Source organism: Lissotriton vulgaris, chromosome 3_1 (assembly GCF_964263255.1).
Source record: "Lissotriton vulgaris chromosome 3_1, aLisVul1.2, whole genome shotgun sequence".
NCBI lineage: Eukaryota > Metazoa > Chordata > Amphibia > Caudata > Salamandridae > Lissotriton > Lissotriton vulgaris.
The window spans coordinates 1,341,230,392-1,341,245,462 of record NC_141689.1 but is presented as its reverse complement, the minus strand read 5'-3'; the positions used below and the strand labels follow the sequence as shown (position 1 = coordinate 1,341,245,462).

Below are 15,071 nucleotides of genomic sequence, written 5' to 3'. Positions count from 1 at the left end.
TCAAGATACATACTCTGCTGAGATATGTGAGCAAATTGCTGACTTCTTTGTAGAGAAGGTGGATAGAATTCATTCCACCTTTGTAAGTAATATAACTCCCATAAACACCAACGCGGACACCAGATCCACTCTAACATACAAATCCCCACTTACCAGTTTTAAAACCCCTGACAAACAGGATTTGTTGGAAATCATTAACGGCATACAGTCCGGCTCCCCCACCGACGCCTGTCCACCGGATCGGTGTAAGGGAGTTATGGAAAGCACATTAATTGATCACATTAGTCACATGATCACCTTATCATTCCAGGATTGATATGTTCCAGAAGTATGGAAAACTGCCCAAGTCATGCCATTAAAGTAAAAGACTAATTTTCATATTTCTCAGTTCCAAAATCTCCGCCCAATCTCCCTTCTCCCTTTCTGTGCTAAAATTATAGAAAAAGTAGCTAATAAACAACTCATGGAGTTTTTGGAGAAAGAAGCTCTCCTTCATCCCTCCCAGTCAGGATTTAGATCAGGCTACTCGACTGAATCGGCAGTTCTATATTCGACTGAATGCATTCGGCAGATGGTGGACGAGGGGGAGACAGCGGCGTTGGTCCTATTGGACCTCAGTGCAGCATTTGACACCGTGCTGCACTCAACGCTGCCGTCTCGTCTCTCTGATAAGGGAGTAATGGGCCCAGCACTTGCTTGGCTACGCTCCTTTCTGACCGACAGAAGTTTCCGGCTACACTGCCCACCCTTCAGATCTTCTCCTCGGAAGGTGAGCCACGGGGTTCCACAGGGCTCTAGCCTTAGCCCTACGTTATTTAACATCTACATGGAACCCCTGGCACACATTGTAGAGGACTTTGGGGTGGGCATTGTTAGCTACGCTGACGACACCCAGCTGGTGTTTAAGCTAACCCCTGACCGAAGAGAATATGCCACCAATTTCTCAGACTGTATGTCGGCAGTAGCGGCCTGGATGAACAACAACTGTCTCCGTCTCAATGGCGATAAGACCGAACTACTGGTGGTCGGGAGAGCCACTTCTGTGTGGTCTCATGCATGGTGGCCTAGCGAACTGGGTAATTTGCCTACCCCTACAGAGGCGGTTAGAAACTTAGGCGTTATGCTGGACTCCGACCTCTCTGGCAAGAACCAAGTCAACAAGGTAACGGGAAGGTGCTTTGGCATATTAAAAGTTCTTCAAAAGGTGTTAGATCTTCTTCCCACCGAAGCCAGAAAAACCATAGTCCATGCACTGGTGACACCCAATTTGGACTATGGGAATGCCCTCCTGATTGGGCTCAGCCAGAAGGGCCTACACCAATTACAATGCGTGCAGAATGCTCGGACTCCCAAGAAGAACCTCTGCTAAAGCTGCCCTGTCCAGACTCCATTGGCTCCCAGTTAAGGAGAGGATTAAGTTTAAGACCCTTTGCTATGCCCACCGCATCGCTCAGGACAAAGGTCCCGAATACCTAAAAAATCTCCTTACTATACATCGCCCGACCAGGAATTTAAGATCATCTGGCATGATGCTATTCAAACTTCCCCGAATCACTAGAGCCAAAATGGGAGGAAAATCCTTTAGATATTTAGCCTCCAAACACTGGAATGCGCTCCCGCTCCACCTGCGGATGGAGCCATCCGAACTGAGATTTAGGACAAAACTAAAAACGTATCTGTTCCCGAACATCTAATCCCACTTTGAGCTCCATTACCACAGCGCCTCTGGATTTCTGTATTATGTTAACAGTCAGCGCAGGGACACACAGTTTGTGCAGCTAGGCGCTTTATAAATGTTTTATTATTATTATTATTATGTTCAGATCCCGCCCATACCAGTGTCCTCTAGAGGCAAACTTATAACAACATCAATAACCCTAGAGGCAAAAATATAACGACATTAATAACTAATACTAGAGGTCTCCAGAGGCAATGATATAATAACATCAATAAATAACATTTTCCTTGTTAATTTTATAATTTGGGCCTTATAGTGTATTCATTTTCAATTCTTTTACTTTATCTAACTCAGACTCTATTATGTTTTACATCTCACTATACTAAAAAGGTTTATTATTTTTCCTTTCAATTCTGTAATTTCTACTTTTCTTTACGCTATGGATGGAGTGGCCATGAGCTATTTCCATTGTTTGGGAAACTGGACAAAGAATGTATCAAATAATATATTAATTTAATTTGAGTGTGGGTGTGTGTGTGTGTGTGTGTATATATATATATGTGTGTGTGTGTATGTATGTTTCTTATTTATTATTATTTACACATGTTCATTGCCAATCTTTGATAAAATCATCTGTATTGAATTATATGTATTAATGAGAGGTCAAATTAATATTCTAGGCTATAGTTTGTGCACAATCGTACATACAACTTGTATATATATTGGAAAGGTGTAACCATAAAATAATGTTCTGTGCCCTATACAGTTTTTCGCTAGAGACGGTTCCCTGACTAAGGCAGAAGTGCCAAAACGTGCGTAGCTGTTATCTACCGCTAGCCTTCATCAAATCTGTCAAGTTTTTGCGAAAGTAACAATTATTGTTTGTATTATTTGGATTGATTTTCCCTTTTTATGTATATATGTTTGTTTATTCATCCTGTATATATGTATATTAACACAACTGATTAAGAATAAATACTAAAACAAAAGAGATTTAAAAACGAAATAAAAAAAAATGTTTACGTATATTTTTATTGAATATTTTTTTACAACATAACATGTACTAGGCATCGCTTTGTTGTTACAGGGTAGTAGCCCAAACTGGCCATGTTGGTTGTGGTACAATTCGTATGTTTGGCTGTTCCCCCTATCCACTGTCCCAGTAAGAGGAAGGGAAAGGGTGAAAGGGGACATGAAAGGTATTAAGGTAGAGAGAGAAGAGAGGTAGCATACAGAAGTTTTATATAATATTTTTATACCAAGAAACAAGTTGATGTCTCAGTCAGTCGTTCATAGTAGCACACCATGTGGTTACACCTACATGTTTAACAATGCCTAGGATTTTTAACCCTTTTTTTCTTTATTTTTTAACTCAGATCTTCTGAATCTCAGTTGCTGATCTGCCCTCGGTGCAAACTGGTAAACAAGGGAGGGAGAGCCTTCTCTGTGTTGGTCCCTCAGCTCTGGAATAAGCTACCTGAGTGGCTACGCAGAGAGGTGAATCTCCTGCGATTTAGAAAATCTTTAAAGACATTGCTGTTTGGAAGGGTTTTGGGTATAGTGTAGGTTAGCTGCTGCATTATCTCTCTGTGTTGTATGTAGTTATTGTATGAATTCCATCGATTTCCGAGCGCCTAGAGACCTGTAGGTGATTGGCGCGATATAAATCCAATATAACAATAACAACCCTATGCGTAATTGGAAGCTTGCTATTGTTTACTTTACACATATAGCTTTTTCCCTGCGACTAGCAAGCATATTGTATTTGTAGGGTCCCCTTTTTCTAAAAATATGGATACAGCAAAGAACAATAATATAAGCAGGGAGGTATGGCCAGGTACACTGGAATTATAAGCTAATGTAGGAACTTTAAAAAAAGATGTGTTTTTAAAAATGTTTTATTAAATTGAGACTAGCAGGAAAGGTTTTTAGGTGGACTGGTATAAGATGCAGAGGTCTGCAGCAGCAACAATTATTGCCTGGTTTTGGGCTTGGAAGATTTTTTAATGTTAGCGTTTTGGAGTTCCTGCTGTTGAGGCCACTTTTTTACACCTGAGGTAGCGAGTAATTATGTTAGGGAGTTTTTTTATTTGGATAAATAGCTTTCTGTGCGAGGCAGCACATTTAAAATCTGATCCTAAGATAGGTATCCCATGTACATTTTGGAGAACCATATTTGTTCAAATTATCCTGTGGAGCATGGCAGTGGATTGAATGACAGCATGAAGAGGAGAAATTAAGGATTTCGGGACACCAGCTTTATGGTGTTGCCAAAGCCCAAGCTAGAGAGAACTATAGTATGGCCATCAATTCAGTTGGGCATGGAAGAGTAGAAAGTTGATGTTTTAACGAGGGCCAAGGTGAATGCTGGCCACTTTCTTCATATGATATCGTGCAGGGTGAGAAAGAGTTGAGTGAAGTGCAAAATCCACAGATTTCACAGCGGTAGGTAGGAAATAATTTTACCTTGAGCCTGTCACAAATTAGAGTCAAATTTCTTTCGGTACTTAGTGGGTGATAAAAAGAGAAGAGCAGTAGTAAGCTGCCAGGCGGTGAGGGTTGAAGAAGCTTCACAAGGCTTGAGAAGGTGACTGCTGATGGATGATGTTTTTGGGCGGAGGTCTTTTCCCTCCGTGCACTATTGAATGGACACTTCCATCCCCTTCCAAAAGTGAACCAAATGACTCACAATCCAGTCTTCTTCACTGGTTATCTATAGATTATAAAAGTAAACAAACTCAGAACTTGCCAACAAAAGCTTCTGCAGTGTCCCAAGCTAGATATTTGCCTGCAAAGAACAAATGTGTCAAGGGCTGCTGAGAGATCAAGAGTACAACAAGATTACCCCTTATCTTGCATGCGGTGCACATTGAGCAATATTTTGGGAAAGTCCATTTACGATGCCACTGGTAGAGCATAAACTAAACAGATAGTCCACTAACAGATGTACTTCATTGATACTGAAATTTGATTGGAAATACACTTTAATTGATTTCCCAAACCAATGTACATTGGGAACACGTCTAAAATCGGAAATGAGGTTCAATCTTGTAAATATTACAGTAAGTTGACCACATTTTAGCAGTCTTGGAAAGATTCCACTTGTGAATGAGGCATTGATCAGTGAGCGACAAGCTGCTTCCAAGTGGTGGAATTTTGCCTTGATGATGTTTACAGAAAGAATTTCGAAGTTGCAATTGGTAGGTTTGAGGTGTTGTATAACCTTCGACAGTTTGTCTTTAGTAGTGAATCTGTCTAGTAAAAATGGACATATCATCCACTGCCAGACAATGTCACACATGCACTCAACTCTAATGAAGACAGTGAGAGTACTGCAAATGATTCTTAGAAAAAGGACAAGCACACTGAACCTAATCAACAAAAATAATGACACAAGATTTCACTTCTTTGAGACTGGGAATCTGATCTTGGCTGGTGTCAAAGGGCATAATTTGTGGTTTACTGAAGTCAGGGCTGCTCCAAGATGTGGGGAAAGGTGTGGGGAGCCTGGTGTGCATTCTGGGATTCCTAACCAGTGGGTGGCTGTTGGATGTGATGTGGCGTTTCCTATGTGTTGGCCTGAAAATGTGGATTCTTTCTCGAAGTGTGCATTGTAAGTACAAGCAGACTCTGTATGTCGAGCACTGTTTCAATAGAGTAAAAAAGAAAAAAAGATTTCATTTCTCAATAATCTGGGAATTGATGCATGCCCACCCCAATTCTCTTCACATTGAGGCTTGGATCGGGCTACCCACAACCAAAAACTAGCATGTAGGAGAAAAGGCAACGTATACAGAACAAGAGCTTAAAATAAAAACACATGAATCAAAATAATAGAGTGTGGGAATCTGGTTTTCTAGAGCTGTTTCTAAGATTGCTAATAAGTTTATTTTTAACAATTCACTAGTTCGTTCCGTATCTTTCATCTGCAGTGGTATTCAATAAGTAACAATAACGAATATCTAGTTTTGCACTCACCTCAGTAAACACCAAGACCTTGTTTGCCTCCGTTGTGAAACGGTAGGGCAGATGTAGGATGCTGACGAAAGGCTCCACTTTTTTCTGCAGGACATAAAAGGAGAAACTAGTCAATAATTAGACATAACAAATCTTTCAATACCTGCATCGCGTGTATTACACCCGAACTAGACTTTGGGCAATGGGCACAATTCAATCCCCTACATGCTTGCGGTGCGACCAAGAATTAGGGACATTCCACCATACAGTTTGGGAGTGTTCCACCTTACAGCCCTTCTGGTGCAGGGTTTCCTCGTGCCTCAGCACTGTGTTGGCATGGGAGCTCCCACATGACATACTTTTATTTCTTCTGCATAGCACGTACGGGATTGGGGGCAATATATATAAGCAGCACCTACTAAAACCCTAAAAACCCACCTCTTCTAATCTTCCCCTTGTCTAAGATGTTCCTCACCGTCCACAGCGCCGAGATACCCTCATGGGTGATTCCTATATAAACCAATAAACTTCAAACTACTCTTCCAGGCCCTCACCATTGCTAAACGTGATATAGCACAGTTATGGAAAGGGACGTCGCCCCAGACTCTGGGCAAGTGGAAGGCTGAGCTAGATAGATGCAAGGGTGCGGAAATAGCTGTGTTTTTGGCACGTGGCTGCCCCCAGAAGCACTGTAAAATTTGGACCCGCTGGGCATCGTACTGTGGGATTGAGCTTCCGCACTTACCACCAGTGGACCCTTGAATGGCATACTTCAGTAGGTACATGTACATTGTTCCCCTTGATTCCACGCTGGTCTTCGCTATCTCCCTGATGTCTCTCCTGGGGTTTTGTTTGGCTGACTCTGGATTTGTCTGCATATTGTTATTGTTGATTGTCCTGCATGTTCGCAGGTATTATACGAAACGTGAAAAGATGCTTTCTTATAAATATATGTAGGCCTCACGCCAAAATGCTAAAGGAAATACCAAATAAAATCTGTTTTGAAAAAAAAAAATATTTCCCTCACTTAACAGACAAAATAAAATTAGAGATTTCATTTGACATGTATAAGACTTTTGTGCCCCCCCCCCATCCAACACTTCCAAGTACACAGTACCATGACATACATTTAAAAAAAAGATCTTCGGCTGAGAGAGATTCCCTTGTCATACTGAGGCAGAAAATAGGACCAGGCACCAAAATAAATGTGGCTCCTGTAAGCGAATCAGATAGCTAAAAAAGTGGCCCACATTTGTAAATAGGAACGTTTTGAACTTTTATAGACACGTTGTATAGGTGTTCTGCAAGGTATGGGGCACCTCATGCATTTGTGCTTTTTACAGGCAATGATCAAAATTTATTGTATTATGTCAATAAAAACCATAATAATATTGACACCTACACAAAACTACATAAATTACACATTAAATTTTAAAGAAATCGAATACACAATTATGAACATTTTTTCGTTTTTTTAAATTGTAGTAGCGATGAAGTCCAGGGCATCCTAAGTATTTAGTGAAACTTGAACCATCAAGCTTCATGTTCATTAATATTTACTAATAAAGTGCCATAGTGCAGTTAATACATAATCTATGGTAGATAAATACATCATCAAAAAGTCATATTGCAGTTAAGGTTGATACAATAAAATCATCAAACAATTATATTGTGATTAAGGTTGCTGTCAGTGATGCCACATTTTGTGCGATAGTGTCGCAACTTGGTCTGGCCCTTCCTAGATTTTATATAATATTGCACTATCAAGCTACCTGTTTGTAAAATGCTGTTGTGTTATTTTCTATTTTCATCTAAGCCACTGATAGGTATAATTCTTGGTAAAGTGCCATGGTGCTGCTAAACCTATAGAATCATCTAGGCTTGTTAACGGATTGAGTTCAAATGCAGCTGGTATTAAAATTTGTTTCACAATAATAAAACACTTCCTATAAACAATTTTCATATAAAATCAAGAATTTCATCAATTTGGAGGAGCCACGCACCCGACCAAGATGGCCGTGTGAGTCCTCGGCTCTGCCGCCGCTATCCCTTGACCCCAAAATCCTGCCATTGATCCTGCCCGGAAAGCTCGGGAATCGGAGGAGGAACAGGAGTGGATCGACCGGCTGCAATCCTGGCCCTCCAGCGATGCCGTGAATGGGAGTTTCGGGCTCCATCTTTTGAGGCCTGTTGGGCTTCGGGCCCGGGACTGGAGTGATTTGGTGGCCGGCCCTGAATTAAACAACAACAGGAGTGTTGGATCAGAAGTCACCGATCCCCCCCGTAGTCACCGGAGAGAGTCGCAGCCAAAGCCTCTGGCGGCGTCCAGCGGTAAACAAATCGAGAGGTGATCCTCACCGGAGGCCTTCCCCTTCCTGGAACTCGCACTCCCCCACCCCCTGAGTGAAGATTAAGACCCAGGGGCGCAGCTGCTGCGGTGAGCGCCTCGGGGCTCGAGCGGCGGAAGACACGCCTGAAGGGGGGTGAGTGAGTGCGGCTTTTTTCCGGGGGCCCCCCCTCTCACAATACTCGGAGGGGGCAGATATTGTTTGACCTGTGGTTGGCGATGCTGCACCTGCAGAGCCGCCCTTGGCTGTCCTGTGCCTGCCATATCAACGCGCATGAGAGGATCCACAGTTGGGAGTGCCTAGGAGTATCACATGAACCCACAGGAGCCGTGGGAGATTGAAGTGAGACCGTGCTGGTGGAGGTTTGCAGGACTGTTCCAGGGATGCATCTACTCCCCCTGGCCAGTGTCCTATTGCAGCAATAAAGTCAGCATACTAGGGGCCGATTTGGGGCAAACTGTGACAACACATCCAAGCCAGTAACAGGCGCACTGAACTGCGCACTGGACACACCCGCCTGGTGCTAGGACTGCCGCTTGAGTGTTGTCCCCCCTGGGATTCCCAGATTCTATATTCCCGGTGGCCTAGTGAACACATGGACGGCTCCCATAGATCTGTGCCTTCGGCGACAAGATCTCTGTGGAAACGCCGCTCGATTGCATACCACGCTATTACATAAATGGCGACCAAGCTGGACTCTGAGAAGCACCTGCCTAGGTCCACTAAGGGTTTGAGACAAGTCCAAACCAATAAATTGGATCGATACACTCTCCCCAGGGGATCACCGACGGATTGCAGACTCGCCGCCATGTGAGGGGGGGATGCCACGAGCCCCGCATCGGATCTAACCTTGCATGATATCATGGCGGCTATAGATGGGGTCAAGTCATCCCTTGGGAAAAAAATTGAGTCGCTGGAACAGAAGATTGATACGGTTTCCATAGAAGTGACCCTAATACGAGCAGACCTCACCAAAGTCAACGAAAAGGTCAAATACTTAGACATGAAGAGGGCCAGTCTGACTGACGATGTGGAACAGATTCAACAGAAAGTGTGGGATCTTAAGTCCTCCTATGAAATGACTCGGCGTAAGCTGGATGAAAATAAAGGAAGAGCTAGGCGCAATAATATCCGCATTTTGGGAGTGGCTGAAAAGTCAGAAGGCCCGGCCCCTGACCTGTTCGTGGAAGACTTGGTCCTAAAGCACCTTAAACCCAAGGGACTTAGTAACTTCTTCATCATCAAACGGGCGCACAGGGTTCCGGGCGGGCGGCCATAGCCCGGTGCACCCCCGAGACAGATGATTGTAAGAATCCTGAACTTTAGGAACAGAGACGCTATCCTGCAGGAAGCACGTTTGGAGGCCCCCTTGCGTTATGAAAATGCCACCCTTTCTTTCTTTCCTGACTTCACGCAGTTGGTGCAGAAATAGCAGAGGAACTTCCTGGCGGTCAAGAAGAAACTCAGTGACAAAGGAATAAGGTACTCTATGATGTTCCCGGCGCGTCTACGTGAGGAAGTGGAGGAGGAGCGTGGTTCTTCGATAATCCTGAAGTGGCGTCTGACTGGCTCTACAGCCGGCCCCCTGGGGAGTCCAGATCACGGGTTAGAGGTGAACAACAAGTAGTGCAAGAACAAGATTGAGATCCGGCATCCACACTCATGGTTTGCTCGAACATTGTCAGGTGCAGGGGCATCGGCCCCATGATAAGACATTAGACTTTCTCCTGGGTTACAATGACTTTGTACAGAGTAATCCGAGCTCCAGAGGACAAACTGTTTGAGATGGTACGGGTTCGGGGGGGGGGTGGCTTCCTCCTCTCAACTACTTTTAGTTAATCATTAGTTTTAGTGTGTAGGGCAACAGTTTGGGATGAGCAAAAGCCAAGAGCAGGGGTGCAGGGTGGGTGGGGAGTTGGGAGGGGGTTGGATTATTTTTCAATGTTGGAATTTTATTGTTAACAATTTTGATTTCTGAGACACCATCAGGACCAATGCAGTGCTACGATAATTTCACAGGAATGAGATGTCAAACAATAAACAGAGATCGGGATAAGGTGATTAGTTGGAATGTAAACAGGCTTGGGGACAAAATAAAGCGAGGAATGGTCAATCATTTTATCAGGAGGCATGCACCGGAATTGATCCTTTTGCAAGAAACTCACCTGATAGGGAATAAATGTATGGCCTTGCACAGAGGAGGGTATAAACTGGTAATATACGTGGGATTTACCTCAGGGTCGCGTGGAAAGAGGCAGATATGTAGGGGTCTCAGGCCAATGGGAAGGGAAGACGGCCACATTTGTCTCGATATATGTCCCACCCGGACTGCAGACAGAAACGTTCAGAGACCTTGGCACGATCTTCCTCACACTACCGTTAGGAGTCCTGGTATTGGGGGGTGATTTTAACGCCGTCATGTCCGAGGAACTAGATCGTCATCCCCCTCGTGTAATCACACCTGCTCAGAGGTGGCTCCCCATGTTTGTAGACACAATGGGGCTAGTGGATAGATGGAGGGTGCATAACCCAGATATGAAACAATTCACACACATAAGGGGGGGGGGGCACATCACAGTTTATCCAGAATAGATTATGTTCTTGTCCTGGCAGCACAGACCCATGCTATCCGAGAAATACGTCATCTGGGATGGGGTGTTTCAGATCACTCCCCGGTGTGGCTGAAACTAGAGTGGGACTATGTGAGCACTGGTAGAATTGCCCCCATCAATCCATGGTACTTGAAAGATCCGCACATTTGGAAAGAGGTGGTCAAGGCCACAGAGCACTACCTTCAAGAAAACAAGGACTCTGTAGATTCCACGCAGACTGTCTGGGAAGTGTACAAGACCGTTATTCGAAGTGAAACTATCTCCCTAATAGCCGGGAAAAAGAAGCAGAGACTAGCTCACCTTGAAAGAGCAGAAGAAGATATACTGAAAACAGAAGAGGGGCTGGCCCGAGCGGTTTCCCCTGAAGGCCTTCATCTTCTTAGATGGAGACACGATGAGTTTCATAGCATCATTAGAGATAGAGCCAGGGCGCAGAGTAGAGCGGTCCAAGGCAGGAAAAATGAGCTTGGAGACAAAGCAGGAAAACTGATAGCGTGGCTAGATAGATGTGACTGGGCATCAAGACTGGTGCCTGAGGTTTTAGGGCATGATTCCAGTCCTAAAACGGACCCACAGGACATAGCCGACGCATTTGCCAACCACTACCGTACAGTATATAGTACGACCGGTAGGTTTACGGAGGATGACAATGCGGAAATGTTAGGAGACATAATACTTCCCACGCTCTCAGACAAAAATAGGAACTATTTAGATACCCCTCTGACCGAATCTAAAAGTGGCGCACGCTATCCGTGGTTTGAACTCAGGCAAAGCAACAGGGCCGAATGGTATTCCCATTGAATTGTATAAACTGAACTCCAATAGACTTGCTCCCCATTTCCGAGCTATCATGACATAGACCAGAAAAAAAGGTCTGCTCCCTTACGACCAACGAGTGGCCAACATAGTTGTCATACACAAGGAAGGCAAGAAATAATTGTACCTCCTATCGGCCAATATCACTCCTGAATGTGGAGCCTAAGGTTCTCGCCAAATTGTTTGCGACGCGTCTGAATGAAGTGATTACCACTCTGGTTCACCCGGATCAGTCGGGTTTCATGCCGCATCGCAATACAGCCCTGAACCTACGCCGCTTATATGGAGTGTTGAGTGGAGCATCTACCATACTGGAGCCGGCAATTGTAGGATCATTGGACGCCACAATGGCGTTTGTTATGGTGGAGTGGCCCTATCTGTCTGCGGTGTTGGCCAAATTGGGCTTTGGACAGGAATACATCGGATGGGTTCGTCTCCTATACTCCGACCCGATGGCCCAGGTAGTGGTAAATAATCGCAAGTCCTCAGACTTCCAGCTTAGTAGGGGCACCAGGCAGGGTTGCCCCTTGTCCCCGCTCCTCTTTGCTTTGGCAGTGGAGCCCTTAGATGCTTGGATCAGGCAAGATCGATCAATCCGCGGATTGAGGTGGTCTCTGGACTGGGAGGACAAGATATGTCTCTACGCAGATTACGATCTTCTGTACCTTACAAATCCTAGAGGTTCATTGATCTGCCTCCTAGATGTACTGGCCATATTCTGCAGGTACTCTGGATTTACTGTGAACTGGCTTAAATCAGTGGTCTATGTCCTTAGGGGAGAACCGGCGGTGATACCACGTGGTTGCCCGATCCCGATTGTATCTGATGGATTCCGTTATCTCAGAATCTTTGTGACGCTAGATCTGAAGCTCCGTTATGCCCGTAACTTGGACCCGCCCATGCAGAGACTTAAGACTGACGTAGCACATTGGAAGTCTCTTCCCCATTCCATGTTGGGCAGGGCGGTCCATTTCAAAATGATGGCCTTGCCTCGCTTTCTATACGCACTCCAAAACACAATGGATCCGGTCCCCGCTCCTACTTTAAAGAACTTGAGAGTCTCCAGAGACAGCTTTTATTGGAGGGTATACCTCGAATAGCATTTTCTAAATTGACTCTTAATTGGTATGACAGTGGCATTAGTCTCCCAGACGTGAAGAAATACTACTGGGCGTCTCAACTGGCAGCTATCAACCACGGGATCTATGGACCTCCGGGTGATCCCGGATACGCCATGGATAGATGGCAGCTCCGTGGAGGTGACTATACTAGAGTGTTATACGCTAAACCTCATAGATACCCGCTGACTGGACCGACTGCACACGCCGTCCAAGTATGGCACACCGTCTCCAAACAATTAAAATGGGAAAGGAGACTCACGCTACCCACACCACTGTGGAACTCGGAGAAACGGGGGAGCCTCTGGAAATCCAAGGGTTTTGATAAATGGGATCTTATAGGGATCTCCCGAATCATAGACATCTGTGGGAGGGAGTGGTGAAATTATTTGCGTCACTTAAATCCCAATATGAATTGACAAACACAGAGTATTATCGTTACCTTCAGGTCCGTCATGCCCTGCTTACTCGTATACCCAGTGGCGCAACGCTTCCGGAGACCTCCCCCTGGAGGATAGAGTCCTAGACGGGCACTTCCCAGAGAAGACCATCTCCTTAATATACCGGAAATTAATAAACAATATGGAGGATCCGTTACAGGCCCTCAGAGGGCAGTGGACCGGGGAAGATCTAGAAATCGATGATGAGGACTGGCAAGAGGCGGTATTCTCCCCACGAGTAGTAGCAATCCCGGCCAGGTTGAGACTAGTACAACTTAAAATACTGCACAGGATATATGTAACAGGTCCTGGCCTAGTTCGGATCGGGCGGGCGGACAGTCGCGACCGCAGGAGAGTGTGTGGGGAGCTGGGTACGTTAGTACACATACTATGGAACTGTCAACAGGTCCAAAAATATTGGAGGGACATTCACCTTCCAATGCGATCGGTATTGGGGGTACATTTGCAGCCTGAGGCCCGCAGAAGCATATTAAATATCTGGGAGCCGGGGGGCGAAGCTAGCCGGCGTCAATGGCGGACGCGTAAGAGCGGAGCTCCTCGCTGTCGCCTGACATTATCCTGCTAATATCCTTCCCTGGCAGTGGACGCTGTGCAAGAACGGTGGGAATCGCTGCCCCTACCCCCGACTGACCTCCGGTGTGACATTGGGCGCGAACTGACACCGACAACCCTTATTTTGGCAGTTTTTTCTGAGAGCGCCGGACCAGGCCCGAAACCCCGGGCTTTCCTGAACAGAAGGCCACGCTGCGTCACCCGACATGCGGCCGCGGCGAGCCACGCACTTCGGGGACTGGCGGAGCCTGGTCGAGACCCGACTTCTTGGAGCCCCGGACCCCAGGACCGGACACCGGAGGTACACTGCAGGTCGCTGGGGGCGACGGGCACCTCGGTGGCAGCGCCGGACCAACTGTAAAGCCGGGAGGGGACTGTGTAGCTGCCGCCATAGCCCCCCTGGATGTACGTGTAGGAGAGTAGGGTCTGCTATCCTATGGTCACCCCAAATTTTTGCTTTTTGCTTCACTGGTTTCTGACTTAATGTGGCTGTGGGCCTGCTAATCAGACCCACAGCCTGCTGTTCTCTCTCTAAATTACTGCCAATGCACTTTAGGTGCATTACGAATTGGAACTGGTTCACCTTATTGGCCCCTGTAACAGTGTACCCTAGGTACCCAGGGCATAGGTGTTTCCAAGGCCTACCAGGGGCTGCAGCATGTATTGTGCCACCCCTGGCCTGGCCTCCACATTTGACACAACTGGCTGATCACTCAGCTGGGGTAAGTCGGTGTAATCACCCCTTACTTAGGTACATTATGCCTGTGCCTAACCCTAAACTGGACACATATGTTCCTATCAGCCACTCCTATGGAAGGCCTCATCAATCCTGGAGGCAGAGTGCTTGGAAATGTGTGAGATGGTGCTCTAGCATGAGCTGAGCCTGTCTGCAGCTGTCGGGAACACTCCCTAAGCTGTTCCGGGATATTGCCATACCATATACTCTTAAGTGCATTATAATCCTCGCGGTTAAATGCTATCTTTGGTTTGGCTTTATCAAAACATGTCGAGTAAGGTGTCATACGAATTGGAATACTATCCCCTCGACAGTTCTGTCGACGGGGATAGCATTCCACCCTTCTAGAGGGACTCGACATGTGCGTAGCCTTAACCCCGGTTAAAGTTAACCAGAGCCTCAGCATCACAAAATGGATGCTGCCACCACAGACACGAGTCTGGCCTCCTGCTGCTGACCGAAACTCGGCAGATGGTGGCCTGGACAAAGGGTTTCCTGCCTTGGGAGGTGCGAGCACCACCCCAGACAGGGTTTTGTGTATTGGGTAGGACAGGGCTGAATAGAATCAGACATGCCCGGGGCACACAAGGTGTCCCGTGCATAGGCCAGTCCAAACCGGTCCTGGGACTTTCCAGACCCAGGTTTGGCGCGGAACTGGACAAAGGAAAGGGGGTGTAACCGCCCCCCTTCCTGGTTCCTCCCAGAGGAGGGACCTAGTAGGTGATCCACCCCTCAGATTGGGAATAAGAGTGGGAGCAGTGCCATTGCACAGCAGATCATCCTGAAATCAACT

The 15,071-nt window shown here is 46.0% G+C and overlaps 1 protein-coding gene across 1 annotated transcript in view; it reads right to left on the bottom strand.

Annotated features, from left to right (window-relative positions):
- MRPL1 (mitochondrial ribosomal protein L1) overlaps positions 1–15,071 on the bottom strand; it is a 641,951-nt gene that overhangs the window by 348,449 nt on the left and 278,431 nt on the right. The window contains exon 4 of the mRNA XM_086961813.1: positions 5,657–5,740. Coding sequence (XP_086817939.1) covers positions 5,657–5,740 — 84 coding nt within the window. The remainder of the gene's footprint in view (positions 1–5,656; positions 5,741–15,071) is intronic.